Source organism: Hippocampus bargibanti, linkage group LG11, assembly GCF_051943395.1.
Source record: "Hippocampus bargibanti isolate YZ-2025 linkage group LG11, ASM5194339v1, whole genome shotgun sequence".
Lineage (NCBI taxonomy): Eukaryota > Metazoa > Chordata > Actinopteri > Syngnathiformes > Syngnathidae > Hippocampus > Hippocampus bargibanti.
Window position 1 is genome coordinate 5,054,073 of NC_142744.1, and position 23,100 is coordinate 5,077,172.

A 23,100-nucleotide genomic window follows, 5' to 3' on the forward strand; every position below is an offset into this window, starting at 1 on the left:
TCAAAGCAGCGTTTTCGGCAGGTCGCAGTTGCAGCATCACTGCTGACGGCTCCTCGCATGATTTGTTTGAAGAGACAGAGAGAAAAAAAGTCATGGGGGGAAAATGTGTTCTGCTTCCTCTAATCTTGATTGCTGCGGTCATGACGGACATTGTTGCTAAGAAGGTAAGTGCAACATTCCTTTAAAAAACTTTGCTAAAAGTTCGAAACGTTTGTTTGTTCATTCTCCTCGTCTTTGTCAAATGTGTATTTCCCCCGTTGCATAAAATATTACCCCTGACTTTCGGTTGTGTTTGCAACAAATGTTGTTGCCAACATCTTGAGGAGCTTAGTTTGTTTGTGTGACTGTAATCATGCAAAATGCTCTTCGGCAGACCATGTTGATGGGCCTTAGCGTGAGAACTTCTTCTGGGACAGAATGTTGAATTAAACAAAATAGTTATCTGAAATAGCACTTCCCAGCATTTAATGCTCAGGTGACAAACTCAGGATCAGGGGCTAAATCTGGCCTAGCAGATCATTTTTACGAGGCCCGTGAAAGCAAATTATGTGTTCATGTTTTAGTTTAGAAACGTCTTATGGCACCATCACTGTCTTTAAGGAACAAATAAACATTAACTCTGTCACTGCCATTCATGAATTTATTCAGGAATTGAAAATATGACGTAGAGAGCCATTCCCAAATATGTTCGGGTTTTGTTTTTTCATGCTTGGGTGCCGATAAAGCACTGGCCAAGGCCTCTGGAAATATCTTTTCCATTCCACAAGGGGGCAGCATTTCCCTTTTTTTAAACGAATATGTATGTATTGCATTGTATTTTGGACAGCCGCCCTTATTTCAAGCTCATATAACTCCAGACCCATATAATTTAGGAATTAACTATTTTTTTCTCATGAAAGAAGATAATCTAAGATTTATTACACTGCATTGAATGTTTATGTAGTCCTAAAACTCAATATTCTGTGGGTCCTGGAATTTGAGTGGCAATCACAAAAACCCTGGCACGGGAGTGGACATATTTTTACACATTGTCTGGCAGTGAATGAGTTAAACGCTGCTACAAATCCCTGACATACAATTAGTTTGCAATGAACAATTATCCAAAAGGAACAATAGTGAGATATTTAGCAGCACACTTCATTTTTTTTTCGTTAAGCTTGAAGGTAAATTTTGGTTTGTACTTCATTTCAGGCAAAGTGATGTCTGTGGATTTGTCTGTATTTTTTTTACTGTACTTATGAATAACTTCGTTTTGATTTTGACAGTGACGAAGAACACGTCAATGATGTTGATGAGATATTCACATGATATCATTGGGTAACCATGGCAATCGAGGCTACCAATTGCGCCGTTTAATCATTTCAGAAGTAAATAAAATAACCATAGCATTGGCTATACCTTCAACACCTCATGAAATGGTTAAAATATATTAAAATATATATATATTATATATATATATATATATATATATATCGATATATTTCTATATACAGTAAAGTCTCGTTATATCGATATTCAAGGGAGTCTGAAAAAATATCGATATATACCGGGACTATCGATATATCCGACCCTGTTTGCATGTAATTTTCTCCTTGCGTGCATAGAAATAGTATCGATATAACCGGGACTATCGATATATCCGATATCGATATAACGAGACTTTACTATATATATATATATATATATATATATATATATATATATATATATATATATATATATATATATATATATATATATCCAAAAAAACACAGCTTTTTTTCTCCTTGCGTTGCGTTTATTACACTATTTTGATTTTTTTGTTTTCCAATTCGGTACTTTCAAATGATATGAGTGAAGCAAAGCAAAAGTTTTGGTTGAATAAAGGGTACCCAAAAATATTGATTGTAGTTTTCTTTAATAAAGTACATCTGTCTAATTTAAACTCATATGATTTCAGTTTCTTCTACGTTTTTGTTCATCAAGAGCGCGGGTGTCAAAATCAAGGCCCGGGGGCCAAATCTGGCCTGCCACATCATTTTATTCATCCCGCGAAGGCAAATTGAACTTGTGAAATTCCATGATGCCTGCTAAAGTCCGAACCAAAATTTAAAATTGTCCCATATGAACCACAATAACTATTTATTTTTGACTTCAAATTTGAAAACGTCATTTGTTGTGTGTTCTGTATGTAATATGAGGAGCGGATGAAACATTCTAATGGTTTCCCCAGATTTATCACAACCCTCGAGAGGAAACCTTAACTACAATGTGACCTGCGGCAAAAAAATATTTTGACACCCTTGATCGAGAGCCATCACTGCTTTTCGGACAAAATGTGTGAAATTGAATAGCTCTCTGGTGCCACACAAAATCAGGAATCAGTGTTCTGGCTTGTAGTTCCAGTGGCCACATCATAACAATCACACAGTGGCTAGCTAGCTGGTTTCCATAAAGTTGCCATTCTGCATTCTGAAGGTTCCGACTCATTACATTGAGTGTGCCGTGTAATTTGATGGAATAAATGGATCCCATAAATCCCATTCGTCCTTTCCTCCCTCTCTCCTTCCCGACACACAAATACGCGCAGAAACTCTGCCACAGGCTACAAATAAAGTCAATCGGACACATGCAGTAGATCACTGATATGAGTTATGAGGCGTGCAAACGAAGGTGTGACAGTTGTCTGTGCAATGTCTTTCAGTGTGTGTGCAGAGGAAGGTCACCGTGCCACTGCGGAGGAGTTAAAGGCAACAGGGTGAGCAAAGTGTCTCTTGTACGTTTTTAGTATGGGTCGTACATGGTAAGTCACTTGTGTGAAGTAGCACTATGCTAGCAGTTTTTTTTTCATTTCGTCACACACACATGTAAAAAGGAATTACAGTAAAGTCTCGTTATATCGATATTCAAGGGAGTCCGAAAAAATATCGATATAACCGGGACTATCGATATATCCGACCCTGTTTGCATGTAATTTTCTCCGTGCGTGCATCGAAATAGTATCGATATAACCGGGACTATCGATATATCCGATATCAATATAACGAGACTTTACTGTACTTTCTCAACATTCTTTTTTTCATTTCTTATCAAAAACGACCAGGTGGACGTCAAAATAAAGTTCTGAGTTTCAAGCTTTAGACCCGCATTTCAAAAACCACAGGTGTCCTCAAGGGCAAACTGAGACTAAAATCTGAACAGAATGCAAAGAAGACTCATCTAAATCCAATCGTTCCCAGAATTGGTCCTGCAATCTGACAAAAAAAAGATAACAGGGATAAAAATAAAATAAAATAATCATGAAGATAGTTTACTTTCTTGAAATAGTGGCTTCTCAATGTATGCTAATTCATTTTATCTGTAATCTTGTTATGAGAGCCCAAATGGATTATAGTATACATCTGAATTCATGATACAGTACATTTGAATTTGTTATCTTTTTATTTTTAACCAGAGACCAGATTTTTTAGGGATAGAGAATACACAGGATACAAGTTATCATATTTAAAAGTTTCATGCTGTCGCTTAGTTGGCCAAACAGAAGGCCCACAATGGAAGCACAGAAAATATGGGGTCAATCTGAGGTGAACAGACACAGCCTGTTTAACTGTTATATTCACGTACAAGATATGGCCTTGGGCGGAATTTAGGACTTGGTAAACTCCTTCACAGGAAGAGCTCATTAGCCAAGTTACAAATCTGTCAGTTCATGTAAAGACAACCCGTTAAAATGTCTATGTTCTGTTGGTTTACGGATGTTGGTGCTTGTAACATGGGATGTCCAGGGGCGCCGGTCATGAATGGCTACATCCCCTGCCCGCAGTAAAAGACAATATTCCTGCGTTCGAGCCTTTGTTCACAATGTCCGAACAAACATCTGTGACATTTTTTTCGAGAAAATCTCTCATATGGATCCATTTTCTATTGTGTACGTCCTCATTACAAGTGTTGGACAAAAGTCATGGTTGCACTCAGATCTGAAAACAACTTTTGAGTCCCCCAAATCTCCTCCACAGGGCGACAGAGGTCCTCCGGGAGGCCTCGGATCTCCAGGAGCAGAAGGTCGGGACGGTAGCAAAGGCCATGCTGGGCCAAACGGACCAAAGGTACACATCAGACTGGCAAAATAACATCACATTTACTGTAACTCAGTGGCGAGCCGTGGATTTCATCGCTAGGCCTTGAGTAGTGCTATGTCTGAAATCAATCAACAATCTGAAAAGGGTGGTGTGACGTCCACTAGTGTAAATAACTGCCCGACCTTTCTTAATGATGTCCATCTTTTCTTGAAAAGTCCATCTTGAAAATGGCTTTAACAGTAAATCTGCAACCAAATCCATTTCTTCTCCTCCTTCAGCCGTTGTGAGTTGACAAAACCGCTATCAAATCAGCACAACAATATATTTGCTTATGTAGCATACCAAAAATGTAAAAATCCACACTAACAATGTAAAAATCCACATAAATAATATAATCTAACAATGTGCTAGCTCTGACCAGTATGCTCTTGTCACTAGCGGCTAGTGGTACTATGATTGGCTAGTGAGTAGCCAATCATGTGACTAGACAATCATAGCCAGCAAGAAGGCGTTGGAACTCCTTTTGATTTGCCAAATCGAAATCTGATTGGTTGAAGCAACAATTTGATCGACACATTTGACGCGACAGGGCCAGCAGAACTGATTGTGAAAGCGCCCAGGTAGATTTCTGACCCTGGTAACAAATGATGGCTGAAATGTGATTGGTTAGATGCTTAAATGCGAATCAGGATAAAAGTCATGAAAGGAAGCTGAAAAACATGAAATTATTTATAAAACTTCATGGACAAAATATTATTCACATCAGTCCGTGATTCAGATATTCTTAGGCCAGCAGGGAATGCTATGCAGGCCTTGACGGTCCGCCACTGTTGTAACTGTATCTTAAGACCATTGTGGGAATTCCTAATTGTGTTTTGTATTTGTCAGGGTAACATTGGGCCTGACGGTCCTGTAGGCCTCACAGGAGATCCGGTAACAAAATACTACATAGCCAACTGTATGTTTATTGGACATATAGAGATCGAATAAAACACTTAAGTGTATGTTTGTGGTGTGTATTCCAGGGTCTCGAAGGCAAAGAGGGATTTGCAGGCTCGCATGGTTTGCCGGTGCACTTTAACTCTTATTTGTTTACCTCATGCGCTGTTGTGTTTGTCTTCTGATTAATTGTGTGTTTATGCGTGTCTTTATTCACAGGGCATTCCGGGTCTGCAGGGCCCACCTGGGCCACCCGGGGCTCCGGGTTGCAATGGAACAGATGTGAGAAAAGGGTTCTTCGCTCACGTTGTTTTTGTGAAATGCAAAATGAAACTGAAAGTGGTTGACTTTTAGTCGAGTATTTACCAATGAATTTGGTGACGTGCATTATATTTGGGATATTCGGCAGATATCATCTGGATGAACAAAAATGCCTGATAACCTTTTCAATCAGATGAACCTGACTGACATGCTCTCATTTTTGAATCCATATGGAACACTGTTGAGTGTTTTCGGATTATTTATACAACAACGACGCTGAAAAACAACATTTATAAGAATAATAACAATACATTTCATTTCTAAGCGCCTTTCAAAACTCTCAAGGTCACTTTACAGTTACAGGATCATTTTTTTTCTGTGGGTGACCAGCGGCAGCCACACGCGCCAGCGTTCACTCACTTACTCAAATAGATATACAGATATAAAGCTTACTAGCCAGCCAGAAAGCTAGCTAGATAGCCAGCTAGATAGCCAGCGAGCCAGCCATATTGCTAGCTAGCCAGCTAATAACTAATAATACATTTCATTTTTAAGCGCCTTTCAAAACTCTCAAGGTCACTTCACAGTCACAAATAGCAAATAGATAGCAAATAGCTATCTACCTAGCTAATAGAGGGCTAGCTTTTTAATGATTATTATTTGGAGGCTGTCTACTTCTTTGCCTTTCGGTGATTCCACCAGTCTCGCTCTATGTATGTTTAAAGTGAACAAGTGGACATTTCAGGCAGTGGAAGGATTATTCAATTGACAAAAGAACTGGTGTTGCAAAAAATACATGGTTTTTATTTTAGGGAGAAGATGGACTGCCTGGTCTTAATGGTGCCCCTGGACTTGATGGACTGCCGGTAAAATATATTTATACAATCATGATACCACAGATGTTCATGCCTAAATGATTTCTGTTCATGTAAACAGTCACAATACAGAAAATGTAACATTCAAATTTGACATTGAAGTACTTTTTGCCAAATTCTGCTTTCTGTCTTCTTCTAAATTTATATTGTGTAAAACTATAGTGTGCCGCCATCTTATGGCCAAAAACTGTACATGCCAAACTCTCCCCAACCCACAACATAATAATAATAATACAGTAAAGTCTCGTTATATCGATATTCAAGGGAGTCCAAAAAAATATCGATATAACCGGGACTATCGATATATCCGACCCTGTTTGCATGTAATTTTCTCCGTGCGTGCATAGAAATAGTATCGATATAACCGGGACTATCGATATATCCGATATCGATATAACGAGACTTTACTGTATAATTATTATTAATAATAATAATACATTTCATTTAAAGCACCTTTCAAAACACTCAAGGTCACTTTACAGTCACATGATTTTCTGTGGGTGAGCAGCGCCAGCCACACGTGCCACACGTGTTTACTCAACCCGGAAGTAACTCCAATAGATAGATATATAGATAGCCAATTGTGTGCAAAGCATAGATCTCAAAAAGTTCTGATGTGCCATTTTTAAGAATACAAACTTGTGATTATCTATACCAATTTTTGATGTTTGATTCACAGGGTCCTCCAGGTCGCGCTGGACCAAAGGTAATGCATGCCGTGCCAGTTGGAGACTGTTGCTAAACACTTTTGATACAAATATTTACTTACGAAAAGTGTAAAAGTGCCCAGGACTGCCATTTTTAAAAGTTTGTTGACGGGATCCTCCCTGATGTGTTTCAAAAATTAAATAAAATGATAACATGACACGGCACTATTCGGTAAGATTCCCCCGAGCTCCCTGAGCTCATTTTGGAACATGTTCTAGTGGGACCAATAATTTGCTTCAATATTAGATTTTGCTACCATGACTGCAGCTAAATTGCCTCTTCAATCACACCTGAAGGAAGACATGAAAAAAAGAAATACAATCTTCCAAACAGCTGCTGCCACTGTCACAGACAGTACAGGTAACATCCGAGTTACGACCGAGTTCCGTTCCGACAAAACGGTCGTAAGTCAAACGGTCGTCAATCGAAATCCATTCAAAATGGCCGACGTGACGTTTACACGGCAGGATAGTAAACTATGTCAATCTGTTGTTTTTAAGCAATGTTTTCTGTTGAATACTATTATATACCAAACTGTTTACAGTTCATTGATAAATTTTACAACTGTTAGTGTCATTTTTATCATTTTATATTTTGTATTATCAATTTTTATTATTGTATAACTGTAATTGTAATGTATACAAAACTGTTTACTGTACAGTTCATGTATACATTTTATACTTATCTTTTAGTGTAGTTTTTTTTCATTTTACCATAGGAGATGTTGCTGAGACGGTATCTGCAATGTATAACTACTGTATTGAGTGTAGTCACGCATTAGATTGCTGTGCGAGTGTGTGACATGCTGGCTGGCCAAAATTGTAGTACGTGTTGCCGGCTGCTTGCGCGTTGTGGTGCCAGGTGTACAATTTAGAAGGAAAAAAAGGGTCTGGTGGTCGTGGTTGTAAGTACGGGTGGTCGTAACTCGCGCTGGTCGTAACTCGGATGTTACCTGTATGTACTAATAAAATTGTGTGTGTTTTTACGTGCATATATATAAAAAAAACAACTTTTGCACCCCTCCCTCTGCAGGGTGAGTCTGCAGTATCAGTCAATGTAACTGCGGGGCCACTGGGTCTTCCTGGGAAAAAGGGAGAACCGGTAAATATTTTCCTTGTACAAGGGTATATCACTAACACAATTTAAGGTTCCCTACTCTGAACGGATGTATACTATGTCTGGGATGAATATCTTAGGGAGAGGCAGGTTTCCATGGAAAACCTGGACTCCCGGGAGACTCAGGACGACGTGGCCCTGAGGTAAGTAAAATCTAATCAATTAAAAAAGAAAAGTATTGCAAATGTCAATGTATGTTTTTTTTTTCCCTAACAGGGACTTCCAGGCCCGACGGGGATTCCGGGATCAAAGGTAATACCTCGGCCTACGGAGTTAATTGGTTCCCAGAAAGTTTGTGTCAGCCAAAACGTTCATCTGCCAAACATTTATTTCCCATAAGAAACCATTGAAAATGAGAATAATCCGTTCCCAGGTCCCCATAAAACATACTTTTCTACTAAATAAGCCTTAAAACTACACAAAAGATACCTTATTTTGTGTATAATAAATGTGCTATTGTATTGTAATTAAAGAAATAAACAGTCCTGTATAATACAGTTGTTTTATTAGCCTTTGTGATGGTTGTTGATGTCGTTGCCTCTTGATGATACCCGAGTGAAGTTGCCGTGCTTTCTCTGCGATAATACCCTCACTCACACGGTCCCCTGCTAGCTACTTTTTGTTAATTCAAATCAACAGACGTTTTTCAACCTCTTCTAGACACACAGAGCAATGGTCGACTAAGCATACTGGTACTGTGACGCTAAGTCACAAAAACGCACACCTCATTCGAATTTTTCGCTGATCTCCTTCTTCTGCTCGACCGTAATTTTGTTTTGTGCCCTCTTCGGCTTAACACTAGCCTGTGGTGGAGTCTTTTTCGGTCCCATAAAAGCAAAAGTACTCCACTCGATAGCAAACCATGTCTGCACCGAAAGAAAAATGGTGACCAAAACTAGTCCGCCAGCCACCGTGGCGCTGTGTGGTTTGGTTCATTCGCCGAAAACTAGTCCGTATGCCAAGATTATATTCTCGCAAATTAGTGTTCGTAAGGCGAAACGTTCGTGAGCTAAAGCTTTCGTAAGCCGAAGTATCACTGTATTACTAACACTTGCATATTTTTACCCTGACAACTTTTATGAATGAATACTCTAGTTTTTTTTTTCTTTTTAGGGTCAAGGAGGTATAGGTATCCCGGGACCAGCTGGCCCAAAGGTAATTTGTGATCATTATATTATTTATGTGGAATTTTCCTTTGCACAGTCCCTCTCCTCGTTTTTAATAATTGCAGTTTTTAGTGGTCATATCATGATTCACCAGTAGATGGCGACATCCGTAATTACAAGCAACAACATTAAACTTCACAACGTGATGATATTTTTTAACAAGAAAATGTCATTGGTTGGATTTTCCAATAAGAAATATTTTTTGTCTATTTAGGGGAGACAGGGCCCCCCAGGCCCACCTGGATTACCAGGTCGGATTAGGCAGTATTTAACAGAGAGTCTTGTGTTAAAGGTGGGTGAGTAAAAGTCAATGTCACAGTTGATATGAATCCTTACTCCAATGCTGTAAACTACAAAAAATGTAAGTGGTGTTAGCATACTTTTTTAAGGTAATAACTTTAATAATTTGATCTGGTTGTCAGGGTGCGAAAGGAGACCAAGGAGATGCCGGAGAAAAAGGCTGCAAAGGTCCTCAAGTAAGTTTCCTGTGTAACAATGACAAATAGTAGAAGTACTGTACTTGAAGAGCAACAGTTCTCGTCATAGTAGGTCTGGACAACTTTATCAAATAGGATGTTTTTTTTTCAAGTTACGTTTCCTTTTTACTGTCACAATTCTGTTTTTTTTTTCTCTTTTCGTGGTTAACAAACTACTCCTTAAAATTTATATGTTATGTTCATCATTTTTACCATAATAATACATTTCATTTATAAGCGCCTTTCAAAACTCTCAAGGTCACTTTACAGTGTTTTCTGTGGGTGTGCAGCCAAGCGCGCCAGCGTTCACTCAACCCAGAAGTAACTCAAATAGATAGATCAGAAGGTTTCTTCAGCCGTCATCTGTACAAAAGTGAAGGTTTCGGACGTTTCGCCTCCTATCCAAGAGGCTTCGTCAGCGAACTAAAGTCTGACTGGTCATATCGGCCCCATTTATATATCCCTAATGTCCAGACCTGGTGGCGCCGGACACAGCTATGATAGGTCCCTACTCTCAGGTTGGGGGGGGCGCGGGACCCCCCCCTGTGGCCCCACTGATTGTTCCTACATTCCTGACTAACGATTGGCCTATTACCCCCACTCCCCCCGGTATCACCTCATCAGCATAACGACCCTCATCAGCATTGCGAAAGTTGCCTAACCTGTTTTGCCTGAGCAAGCTATTGTATGAACGATCCAAATTGAACCTCACACCACCAGACCGGTTTAATGAAGGATTTTGTTGTTTTATAAGAATCGCCTCTTTTACCCGATTTACGCGATTCTTATAAAACAACAAAATCCTTCATTAAACCGGTCTGGTCCGATACGACCAGTCAGACTTTAGTTCGCTGACGAAGCCTCTTGGATAGGAGGCGAAACGTCCGAAACCTTCACTTTTGTACAGATGACGGCTGAAGAAACCTTCTCATCGATGGACCACTCCTGTACGACTGAGAGCTTACACAGACTCAAATAGATAGATAACTAGCTAATAGATAGCTAGCCAGCCAACTAGAAAGATATACAGCTACACAGCTAGCTAGATAGATAGCTAGCTAGGTAGCCAGCTGGTCAGCTAGATAGCAAATAGACCCTGGGTTTACACACAACTTTTTGTGTCTGAAAAAATTCTCGACAGGGAGACCCTGGAGATGGCTCCTTCACAAAAGGAGCAAAGGGGGATCGAGGCCAAGTGGGTCCAGAAGTAAGTTATGAGAATTTATTCCATAGCACATCTTTTTGATGAGTTTTTCTTCTAACATGCAGTTATTGATCTATTACGCACCTCCGTTTAAAATTATTAAACACCAGAGGGCAGTAATGGGCAGCACTAAAATAAATGGGATTTTAAAGCATGTGTCACATGTCATTCCTCTCAATGAATGGCAGGCAGAAATATTCTCATTTCGAATTGAACGCCTTTGAAAGTCATCACCTTTTGCAAATGTGAACAAGAATGGTACTGGTAAGGCCATGAACCTCCTCCACCGTGGGAGATTCAGTGAATAATGCAACGGCGGTCCTCGTCATCTAATATGTTTGGAGAAAAAAAAAAGAACTGCAATGGGAGAATAATAAATACATGAATGCATGCCTGCGGCGCCGTAGCAACTGTTCCCCTCCGAGCATACACAAGCTACTGATTGAATGCATGAATCCAATGTCCTCACTAGGCTTACCGGTAATTGTCCTTGTAGGGAAAGATGGGGAAGGATGGCGAACCCGGACAAGTAGGATTTATGGTAGGGGTACTGTTTGCACATCGTGGTGGTATTGGGTTGATTATAACGTATCGTTGTGTTTAGGGAAGAACTGGCCCAAGAGGTGATCCTGGTTATCCAGGAACTGCGGGAGGAATGGTCAGTAATCATTTATTGTCCTTATATAATTGGATTTTTTTTAAATGGGTTGCCATGTTTCATTAAAGTCTATGACCCTGTGCCTTGTCTTTTTAGGGTGCAAAGGGTGATCAAGGTCAAACTGGTCCACCTGGGGAAATAAAAGTAATTGTATTGTTGTAATTTATGACACTTTTTTTTCAAGGAGACGTACTATGAAACTGTATTGTCAATTTAAGACGGTTTCTAAATGTTCTCATAAGTATTACGCATATAAGTAGTTAATTCATGTTCAAATGGCTAGTTTTCATATTTTTTGAATGAGAAATAATATTTTTTGAAATATGTGTGTATATAAAAATGTTAAACTTTTCACATCTTTCATGAAAAGGTTTCTTCAGCCTCATCCGGAGAGCTTCATCAGTGAACTAAAGTTGTGCTGGTAACTCTGGCCCTATATATGTCCATAATGGACAGAGGTGGCGGTGCCAGACCTCTCCTCTGATAGGTCTCTGCTTTAATGTTGAGGGGAGCAGTGGACTACTCCCTTGTGCTGATGAGTTGGAGCTAATGGGGCAATCAGAGCCTGGCATAGAACATTAGAGGTAGTGACACAGAACAACAGAAGTAATCAGATGAGCTTCACGGAGTAGTCTCACTTTGCTGCTGTGAAATGTAAATTTCTCCACTGCGTGACTAATAAAGGCAAATCCATCCATTACGGATGTATATAGGGCCAGAGTTACCAGCACAACTTTAGTTCGCTGACAAAGCTCTTCGAATGAGGAGCAAAATGTCCGACACCTTCAAAAGAAGTACAGATGATGTCTGAAGCAACCTTTTCATCGATGGACCACTCCCGTACAACTGAGCGCCTACACAGACATTTTCCCATCAGTATTGTGATCTATAATCTGAACAACTCAATGGATTAAGTAAAGTAAATCAATGAGACAATAGAGGATGCTGAGAAAGATTTTTTTTTCTTTGCAGATAGAGGGACCTGTCAATGTGCTGCTGAAAGGATATATCGGGGAGGTCGGTGATCCAGGTCAACCTGGAACTGCTGGACGCCAAGGTGAAGGACCACATAGTTGTGTACCTGCAAATGGCTAAATTGCTATGAAAACACATAATTTATATTTGTATTTTTTTAGGCCTTGTGGGATTTCCTGGACTTGCCGGGCCACCAGGTGCTGTCCTCAGTCAAGCGAGTTGCAGTGCAAAAGTATTGGGACACCTGATTACAAGAAATGAAAATCCTGAGAAAATAGAGTAGAGCCGCCTTTAGCAGTCACCCTTAAAGGACAACGGACACCTCCGAAGAAGTTGTGTCCTTAATTTGTAAAATCACTTTAAATGACTTCTACCGAGCGTATTTTACAAAGATTCCACTGCACATAGCTATATTTTACGTTTTAAGACTCACACTGAATATTCAGGAAGTCTTGTTTTCGAGTTGGTGACGATTCCTGACGTGACGTCACGTCAGGAACGCCCCTGACCGAGAAAGCAACACACAATGCAATTTTGGGTACTTTGTTTGGTCTGAAAACTTCATGTTGATCCGTGTTGACGGCGAAATTAGACGGAAAACATATAAATAACGCAATGGTGAATCGTTGTGTGTTTCACCAAGACTACCAATTGCGGTAACACCATACAGAAGTTGACACAAATTCCCAGCAGACAAAATAGTCCATTTCCAACGGAGCTTGGGCGCCATCTTGTGCATTTTCTGGGTGCTACACTGGTGTCCAGACGGCTTGAATTGAGACGGAAGAACTTCTTTAATTGATTGCAAACATTTATGCTTTCAGAATCAGAATCAGAATCATCTTTATTGCCAAGTATGTAGAACACACAAGGAAATTGTTTCCGGTAGAACACGCTGCACTAGTATCGTCGTCAAAAAAAACTGCTAAGTGGCACTATACAGTTCCATTTTGGCTACTGTTGAAAGAGTTCAAAGAGTTAATGGCTTGGGGGAAGAAGCTGTTTAAATGTCTGCTGGATTTGGTGCGCATGGATCGGTAGAAATCATCTCCTCCAAATCTGAACTCTCTGAAGCCATTGTTTTGATTCTGGAGCACGGCAAGACGTTCTGGCCTGACGTCACGAACTGGGGGCGAACTGAAAATCCCCACTTCGCAGCTCATTTTGTTGCAGTTTTAGCACACTAACATTTTTATTGGTGTTCTGCATTTGACTAAAAATATCAGCCTGCGTGTTTTGGGTATTTTAGATGCTACAAAACGTTTTTTTTTTTTCTGATGTCAGTTAGGAAACAAAAAAATGGTGTTGGTTGTCCTTTAAGTGGTTGTGAAAAGGCCGTGTTCCAAAACTTTTGCCCACGTTGTGTGCCCATGTGCGGACCAACACCCTCCTAATCACTACCCGCTACATTTTCCATACAGGAGATTCATCTGATCTTCAAGGGCCACGGGGTCCTGATGGGCATCGGGGTCCCAAAGGAAATGCTGGTGAACCAGGCTTTAATTATCCAGGACCCTCTGGTCCTGAAGGGGATTCTGGTGAACAGGGACCTCCAGGAGATCAAGGCCCACCTGGAAATCCTGAAGACAAAGGTATGCAAATATCATTGTGAATGTCCCCACTAAAGTGGAACTGTGTCAGATTCTTCTTTGGGGGAAAAAAAATGTGATGACGTTAACACTATAATTACATTTGCGATTTGTTGCGGCGAATACATAAGTGCACTTTATTTGTAACGTTTAAGTCCAGTCGCTCAACCTATTTTTCAACAAACCTTCTTAATTAGATTTTTTGCTTAACTGTGTGTTTATGGCACTTATGTGAAACAATTATCTCTAATCTCTCTCTCTTTTGTACCATCTGCTAATCAGCCGGAGAGCATTTTACCGTACTAGGAGATAGACATTACTTCCCATAGCATGCATTCAAACTGACATGTTGATTTCATCAAAACTTAATAATAATAATAATAAATGTCATTTCTAAGCGCCTTTCAAAACTCTCAAGGTCACTTTACAGTCACAGAAGTTTTTCTGTGGGTGAGCAGCGGCCTCCACAGCATTCACTCAACCCAGAGGTCACTCAAATAGATAGATAGCTAGCTAGAAAGCTAGTGGCTAGTGGCCAGCTAGGAGATAGCTATTAGATAGCTATGAGATATCTAGCCAAAATAGCTAGCTAGATATCTGATAGATAAATAGATAGCCAGCCAGCCACTTAGACAGCTAATAGATAGCTTAAAAATAGCAGATAGCAAATAGATGGCTCGGTAGCTAGCTAGATAACTGAGATTGAATAGAATTTAAGAGCAAAAATATATGTTTTAGAGTCCATCGTTCCTTTCAGTATCTCACATCCTTTCGTCAAAATAGGAATAGATAAGGATGCGGCAAATGTTGGTGAGCGATTGTAAACAAAATAAAGTTTGGGTTTGGATTCAAGTATCAACATTTTCTAAGAAATGTTGAACATGTTCGAATTTATTCACAAGACAAATTATTAAACATGGAAAAATGTCATTATCAGCAGCAGGTCATTATCTCCATCTTGTTGTTGCTTGTAGATAAAACAATATTCAAAGGACTGCCCGGGATGAAGGGAGTCAGGGGTATGCCTGGGCCAGTAGGTTACGACGGGACACACGGAATGAAAGGTGGGGAAAAGCATTGTTGAATCTCATTTGACCAAAAAGTTTCATCTGTTCAATTGATTTGCTGAAAGGCGCTCATAACTCAAGGCAATTGATGAGGCAGAACAATCATTCAAGTTCACAAGAGCCTGATAAAAGATTTGTAGGGAATTTAATGTTATGTCATAAAACAACTTTGAAAATTATTCCCACGACTACAGGAGAAAAGGGCGGGACCTGCACTGATTGTACAAGAGGGGGAGAACCAGGACCACCAGGTCTACATGGTCCACAAGGATTTCCAGGTTAAAGTCACCAATTATTGCACATCGTAAGGGCATCAAGAACCAAGGCTCAAAGGTCTTGCTGCATATTGTCCGCCATTTTGCCTCAATCAGTCAATGAAATTCTAAGAATCAGTTCATCAATCAATCATTTATTCCGATCCATCTCCAGTCCAGTCCTTGATAGAACGTAATCCTACTATACATCCACCTTTCTCTTCATGGTACTGTGTGTATGTTGCTCAGGATTTAATCAAGGACCAGGAGCTAAAGGTGACCCAGGTTTCCCAGGACCTCAGGGCTTCCCTGGAGATCCGGTAAGAAAAGTTGTATTTGTCTTGTATTTAGTAACTTTTTTAATGTTGCCTCATAATTGTTATTCCTCTGCCAAGGGTCCTATTGGAATACCAGGTGTTTCTGGACTACCTGGACAAAAGGGAGACTCATATTCCGATTTCAGAGCAGGGGTAAAAGGGGAGAAAGGAGACACGGGATATGCTGGAAGACCCGGACAAGATGGTCACCCTGGGTCTCCAGGATTACTAGGTCTCAAAGGTGTCCAAGGCCCTCCAGGGGATTCGGTGAGAACATTTTGACCTGCAAACCGTGCAATAAAAAAATACAAATTAATACAATTCTTCACTCTATATATATTATTGACACTTTAGTTTAGCAGAAATGGAGACAAAGGTTTTCCTGGTCCACCGGGGAATTTGGGCAGGCCAGGACCACAAGGATATCCTGGGACCGTGGGATATGGACCTGTTGGACCTCAAGGAACCAAAGGAAATTTGGGGGTACCCGGCTTCCCTGGGTCGGCTGGAATGCCAGGTTTATAAACATTTTGATTTGAATGCATGAGCTTGAAAGACAGGCAGACATTATTGTAACATATTTTCTCTTGTGGTACCATGGTAGGCCAGAAAGGAGAACCAGGCAGCATTCACACTAATGGTTTACCTGGACCGCCTGGGTTTAAAGGTCAACCAGGATTTTCCGGAAAGAAAGGTAACCTAAAGTTGGTATGCAGTAATTTATTGTATCTGATTAAAGAGTCATTCACGCTGACTAAGACAAACGCATTTCTAGGTGTTCCAGGACTTCCTGGTTTCATAGGCAGCCCAGGCGCCCTCGGACAAAAAGGGAAAAAAGGCGATGAGTTATATCCTGGACGACTAGGGTTCCCAGGAGAGAAAGGTTGGGTATATTGCATGCACCTATATTTCCCACATGTAAAATAGTCATGAGTTGGGCCGCATCAGTACTGAACTACATGTAGTGCATGTGTGTGTTACTGCACATAGGTGACAAGGGGTTGCCAGGTACTCCAGGTCTCCCAAGTATAGGTGTTCCTGGTCTTCCAGGTCAACATGGCCCTCTGGGTCCTCCAGGAATGAAGGTCAATCACAAAAGCAAAATTAAATCAACAGATTTAATTACAAATTTCCCCATTGTGGGACGAATAAAGGTTTTCTGATTCTGATTCTGAGATAGCGAAGATTGTTTTAACACAAGGTGAGGTAAGGATATTTTTTTTTTTTTGTATATCATGTTCAGGGTGATAGTGGTTATGGATTGATGGGGCCTCAGGGTCAATCTGGTCTTCTTGGAAATGATGGAGATCAAGGCTTTGGAGGTGACCCTGGAATTCCTGGGTCACCAGGGATCTTGGGATTCCCAGGAAATCCAGGGTCACCAGGAGATAAAGGTTTGACCAGACCCGTCCACAAAAAAAGTTGGAAATCGAAAACATCACAGCCTCAATTATCTCCTGCTTCCATGTTACGCTCAGGAAATAAAGGGGAAAGTGGACGACCCGGACCTCCTGGTGATAAAGGCTCATGTGATTCTCTTCCTGGACCAGCAGGGCCACCAGGACGAGATGGTTCTCCAGGCCGACCAGGTAGGTGTCCTTCTCCATCAAGTTACTATAAGCAAATGTCCCAGAAGCTGCAGTTTGTTTCTTCATTTAGTTTTTACCTCCCTTGTCCTAGGACCCGATGGGCTGCCAGGTGAAAAGGGCAACAGAGGGTTGCCTGGGTTCGGAAAACGTGGTCATCCAGGTGAGCCTGGTTATCCCGGGCCGACAGTACCAGGTCCTCATGGGCTTACTGGATTAAAAGGAATTAAAGGACAAAATGGACTACCAGGGCAACCAGGTATGCTTATTAAATATTGCCTGGGGCTGTAAGAAATCCACAGGAGTTCCATCTGAAATACCTTTCATTTTCAATCACTTGGGTTTCGTCAGGAATGAGAGGAGATCCTGGACCAAATGGGTTACCAGGATTCGGACCACAAGGATTGCCCGGAGTTATCGGACCACCAGGCCAAATCGGTAAACAAATGAACTTGATTTAACTTGACAAACAGCTTGAGCTGGACTGTTCAGGGCACTTGAAAATGAATTAGGGTCATTGATCGTGACAAACGTTCTCACGGCTACTGAGTTGAATTGAACCCATGTTGCTTATATGGAAGTCAACTATATAATTTACAGTATTGCAGTGTTTCTTCAGAATGGTAATTTGAATTTTTGAATGGATTGCTTACAGGTGATCCTGGTCAACATGGGAAAAAAGGGGCTTGGGGTCCTCAAGGAATGACTGGGGACCCTGGACCTAGAGGTCCACCCGGTGTTCCATCTCCAATACCTATAGAAGTTTTTGGTCCCCCAGGAGAGACTGGTCTGCCAGGTGAATACATTTTTCCAGTGATTTACTGTGTATATTTCTGTAACATTTGATGTTTTAATTCTGTTGAAACTGTACTGTGTCAGGTGACCCGGGACTCGTTGGTCCCAGGGGAGATAAAGGAAGTATTGGAGCAAAAGGACTTAGGGGAAATTCTGGAGCACCAGGGAGGCCTGGAGAAAGAGGTTTGTTTTTTTTTCATATTCAATGCACATAAACCTAACTTTTAAAATGCACCGTGTTCTGTCCAGGTATTCCAGGTGATCCGGGTATTCCGGGATTTTTGAAAGGAAGCCCTGGACCTTCTGGAATTCCAGGAGATCCAGGAAACCAAGGCCATACAGGTCAGTATAAATTGTAAATATAACCTCTCATTTAATGCCTTATCTAGTACATCTAATAGTACAATATGTGTGCATATACAGTATGTTCGATTGTTAATATAATGTAATACATAAATAGGATCAAAGGGATTAAAAGGAGACCAAGGAATCCCTGGAAGTCTTGGCACGACTGGGGCACCAGGTCCAAGAGGTTACAAAGGAGAAAAGGGCGAACCAAACTCTTATGGGTACGGCCCACCTGGGCCAGTCGGACAAAAGGTGAAAAAACAAGACATTAGATTTTTTCTTGAATCAAATACATGTCAATAATATAAATAATCAGTTTTCATTGTCCTAAGGGAGAACCAGGATTAAGCAACATACAAACAATGAAGGGAGAAAAAGGACAGCCTGGTGTTGTTGGATCACAGGGTTTGCCAGGATTTAATGGGCTCAAGGGAGAACCAGGACCCACTGGACAAAATGGTGTTAACCATTGGCAATTTATCATGACATGATATCACCGCCTTGAGTCCTTTACTTGCTAATAATGATCTACCTTGTTTTTCCAAATCCGACTGTTCCAGGTTCACCTGGATATCAAGGATCAAGAGGTTCAGATGGACCTCAGGGAAGTAAAGGACAGCGAGGACCAAACGGACCACCAGGCAAAGTCCATTGAAATGTGCTCAGATATGTATATCTATATTTCATATAATTTTATTATTAAATTCTCTTTTTCTTCAGGTGCCGCAGGTCCCCCGGGTGGTTTTGGTTATCAAGGTCCGAAAGGCAACCAGGGACAGGATGGCATCCCTGGACCACCAGGGGAGAAAGGAGATTCAGGTGAGGAACAGGAAACTGTCAGTGTGCATTCCTCAAACAGTGATTGGAAAATAATAATTGGCATGGCTTAGCAGTGAAGTAGTCATTTTCCAACCCAGAGGTTGGTGGTTTGATACCCAGCCATTCTGACCATATCAAAGTGCCCTTGAGCAACTTGACCTCAGTTGCTCTTGATGCTGCGTCATCAGTCGGTTAATGGGGTAACAGTGGAAAGTGCTTTGAGTGCCCAATGCACAAAAGCGCAATATAAGTGACAGCCAGCCCATTTACTACTTACCATTAAGAAATTGTACTTCCACTATGTTCCATGTCATTAAAGTGAGCATATTCCTCCATGTATACAGTGGTGTTCGAGGGACCACCTGGTCGCCGTGGTGACACAGGTCAGCCAGGTGAGTTTTAGACTTCCCAGATATTTAAATGCTCTTTTTTTTCTCCCACTTGACTCATTCAGTACATATAAGACGAAACTGAGAAAGTTTGACTTGAGTAAGTTAATGGGTAAATGCATGAATATTGAATTCAAAAACTCTTCTTACACTTCTGCAGGTGTTCCTGGGAATCCTGGTTCACCTGGCCCGTGTAGTCCAGGAATCCCTGGATTAAGAGGAGACAAAGGACTTCCCGGTCCAGGTGGTATTGCTGGTCCCAGAGGACGGCCGGGAGGAGACGGAATATGTTTCCTTGGGGCAAAAGGAGACCGTGGGATTCATGGAAGTCTGGGTAGGGCAGGTGAGAACAATTCTTCCCAAATTAAGTGATTTACGCACACAACAATCTTAATAAACTCATCTTTTGTTGGTCGAAGGTTATCCTGGTCCACCTGGACCTCCAGGCCCTCCTGGGCCTGGACTCAAAGGGAACACTGGGGATTCAGGCCTACAGGGAGACCAGGTGACAGTGGTCCATCGGGAGATCCAGGTGTTCCTGGTCCACCTGTATGTTGACTCCTTGAAATTTAACTGAAAACCGACCAGTTTTCATTCTATTAATGTGTATGGCATTTGACTCCTGTGTTGATCAGTAAGGAGTCTTGGTTGTTTTCTTTCTCCAGGGTCCAAGAGGTCACCCTGGAAATCCAGGACCAACAGGTGTTTCTGGTAATCCTGGAAGCAATGGGTACCAGGGTAAGAGTTTTCAATCTGTATCATTCAAAAAGTGTTAAAGAAAACCTAACTGACTTTTTTTTAGGTGACAAGGGAGACCATGGAATTATACCGGGCCCACCTGGGTCACCTGGGTCAAAGGGTTTTCCAGGACGCCCTGGTGAGTGGATTATTTGGAATACATAATTCAGACCATGCATCCCCATTTTCTCTTTTTCCTTTAGGTATCAAAGGTAAAGCAGGCTATGGAAGAGTAATATATGAACCAGGACCCCCAGGCTTACCTGGTTCTCCTGGTAACCAAGGACCTTCTGGGAGCACTGGACCAGCAGGACCAGCAGGACAACCAGGTCAAAAGTTTACCTTCTTTGTAAACCACAGTATGCATTTTACTGTGTAACATAAACAAATATTGTGACTACTGTGACTTATTATATGGTTAATAGGTCTCCCAGGTATCAAAGGAGTCCGTGGTTCCAGCCCGGTGGGACCACCTGGATTTACTGGTCATAAGGGAGATAAAGGAGCATCAGGTTTGCCAGGTATGTTCAGCAATGTATTTGTGACATACTGTATTTTATCTGACTATAAGGAGCACTTAAAATCATTTAATATTCTCAAAAATGAAAGAATGCCTGTAATCCGGAACTCTTTATTTTTGTCGTGATGACCATTGGTGCGGTCTTCAAAGACACCACTCAGGGGTTCACTTTCTGACTTGCGTCGATGTAGCGTGTATTCAGTGGTGGAGTGAGTGTGAATCATGGACTTTTGCTGCACAGTGTGCGGCAATATGATCGCACTTGGATCAATGACATTGATCCCAAGTCCAGTCAAGGGTGTCTTCATCTTTTCATCTAGATCTAGTTTTAGCTGCTATAGGCTAAATGGTTTTTACCTTTCAATTTTCCAGGTCTACCAGGCAACCGTGGAGATCCAGGCAACAAGGGGCAAAGGGGCTTACCAGGTGAAAGTGGATATGGCTATGTGACCAGTTTCCTCATAGCACGACACAGTCAGACTACTTGTGTGCCCAAATGCCCTGAAGGCACCACCCTTATTTACATTGGCTATTCTTTCCTCTTCATTAATGGAAATGAGCGAGCTCATGGTCAGGACCTTGGTAAGTGAACACGTCAAATTCCAGAAGCTTTTTTCAACAATCCGATTGATCCTTATGTGTGAACGTTGTCAACTAAATCTCAGGCACTTCAGGAAGCTGTCTACCTCGATTCTCCCCCATGCCCTTCCTCTTCTGCGATACGGAGACAAATTGCCGTTACGCTTCACGTAACGACTACTCCTACTGGCTGTCCACTGATGCACCGATGCTTCCCTCCATGGTTGCCATGACAGGGGAGCGACTGTCATCCCACATCAGCAGGTGGGACTGGAGCTTTTGGTTTGTGAAACATACTGTACAGCAGTCAAGCAGTGGTAAAAGTGATCATGTGGTAGTAAAAGCTGCTGTATTTCACTTTGCCAATATGGGTTTAAGCACCTGCCTTGTCCGCTAATAAAGGGGCAATAATGTCTGACCGTCTGTCTTTGGGTAGCTGCCCAGGTTTTTCAGTTCTCCTCCACTCTTTGTGTAAAATTTCTGACCTTCTTGATGTTACGTTCTGATTCTTGGTTTTAATCCCATGATGGTGTCACTGAACGGGATAACCGGATTTGAAAATGGATGGATATCCAATATTAGCTCTAATATTTTCCCTGACCTGAAAAACAAACCAAGATGCCAACCTGTCATTAATTTCGTCCTAGGTGCTCAGTGTGTGAAACTACCTCGAACGTCATAGCGATCCACAGTCAGACAACAGCGATACCAGACTGTCCAAGAGACTGGGAGTCTCTCTGGAGTGGCTATTCATTTGTCATGGTGATAATTAATTCCAAGTGGATATTGTCGTATTTGTATGTTCAGTGATCAATGTATCCTTTTGACCCTTAACCAACCAGCAAACAGGTGCTGGTGCTGAAGGCTCTTCCCAGCCACTGGTGTCTCCAGGCTCATGCCTTGAACATTTTCGCCAAGTGCCATTCATAGAGTGTCATGGCAGAGGGACGTGCAACTATTACCCAGATTCCTACAGCTACTGGCTAGCATCCCTCAATTTAGACATGTTCAGGTACATTGGAAGACGGATTCAATTCACATCAACATTTACTGTACATCTTGTCCCTCATGTATGTCCATGCTTCTTTTTTTAACAGTAAACCCATTCCCCAGACAGTGAAAGGGCCTTCCAGAGAAAGCATAATTGGTCGCTGTCGGGTTTGCCGCAAACAGTAGTAACCTGAGAAAAGTGACGGATGTACAGAGATACGTTGGGGCACACTTCACTTCATGACAAATGTTTGGCATCTTTTGCTCTGAGCAAGTATCGTGGATGACCACAAATAAGGACAGAACAATGAACAGTCTTTATATAATACAATAAAATCTTTATTTTGAGTGACACAAACTTGACCAGATGTTTTTTTAAGTTTATTTTCCATTCAGAAGAACGAAGATATCACAAACATGGGCTAAGATGTTAAAAAAATAAAATGATTAAATAATTTGACCATGTGATAATTAAATGATTAAATAATTAGACAATGTGAAAATATAATAATTAAATAAGTTGATAATTAAATACATAATACATAAGTAATAAATACATAAAAATACATACATAAATCAATAAATAATGATTTTTTTGAAAAATGAAAAAAAGCATTGGCCAAATAAATAAATAAATAAATAAAGGGTTTTCTAAAAAATGAAAAAAAGGCAT

General features: G+C 41.1%; 1 protein-coding gene across 1 annotated transcript; it reads left to right on the forward strand.

The window, feature by feature from the left end:
• Positions 1-34: 34 nt before the first annotated feature.
• On the forward strand, positions 35-22,775 carry LOC148891233 (uncharacterized). Its single transcript, XM_089007809.1, is given in 53 exon segments — positions 35-164; positions 2,684-2,737; positions 3,996-4,085; positions 4,947-4,991; positions 5,084-5,128; positions 5,217-5,279; positions 6,071-6,124; positions 6,813-6,839; positions 7,874-7,942; positions 8,038-8,100; positions 8,174-8,209; positions 9,071-9,112; positions 9,338-9,415; positions 9,546-9,599; positions 10,741-10,806; positions 11,300-11,344; positions 11,408-11,461; positions 11,558-11,611; positions 12,440-12,518; positions 12,598-12,633; positions 13,858-14,028; positions 15,000-15,089; positions 15,287-15,370; positions 15,596-15,666; positions 15,742-15,930; positions 16,018-16,180; positions 16,268-16,357; positions 16,439-16,546; positions 16,654-16,748; positions 16,907-17,057; positions 17,142-17,252; positions 17,344-17,508; positions 17,601-17,687; positions 17,905-18,045; positions 18,129-18,227; positions 18,294-18,386; positions 18,505-18,644; positions 18,725-18,851; positions 18,953-19,033; positions 19,113-19,211; positions 19,556-19,603; positions 19,761-19,943; positions 20,020-20,085; positions 20,088-20,149; positions 20,266-20,338; positions 20,403-20,477; positions 20,542-20,667; positions 20,764-20,859; positions 21,231-21,440; positions 21,524-21,701; positions 22,085-22,199; positions 22,280-22,449; positions 22,535-22,775. Coding segments are annotated over 53 exon segments (4,962 nt in total). The 5' UTR covers positions 35-92; the 3' UTR covers positions 22,614-22,775.
• The last annotated feature ends 325 nt before the right edge of the window (positions 22,776-23,100 follow it).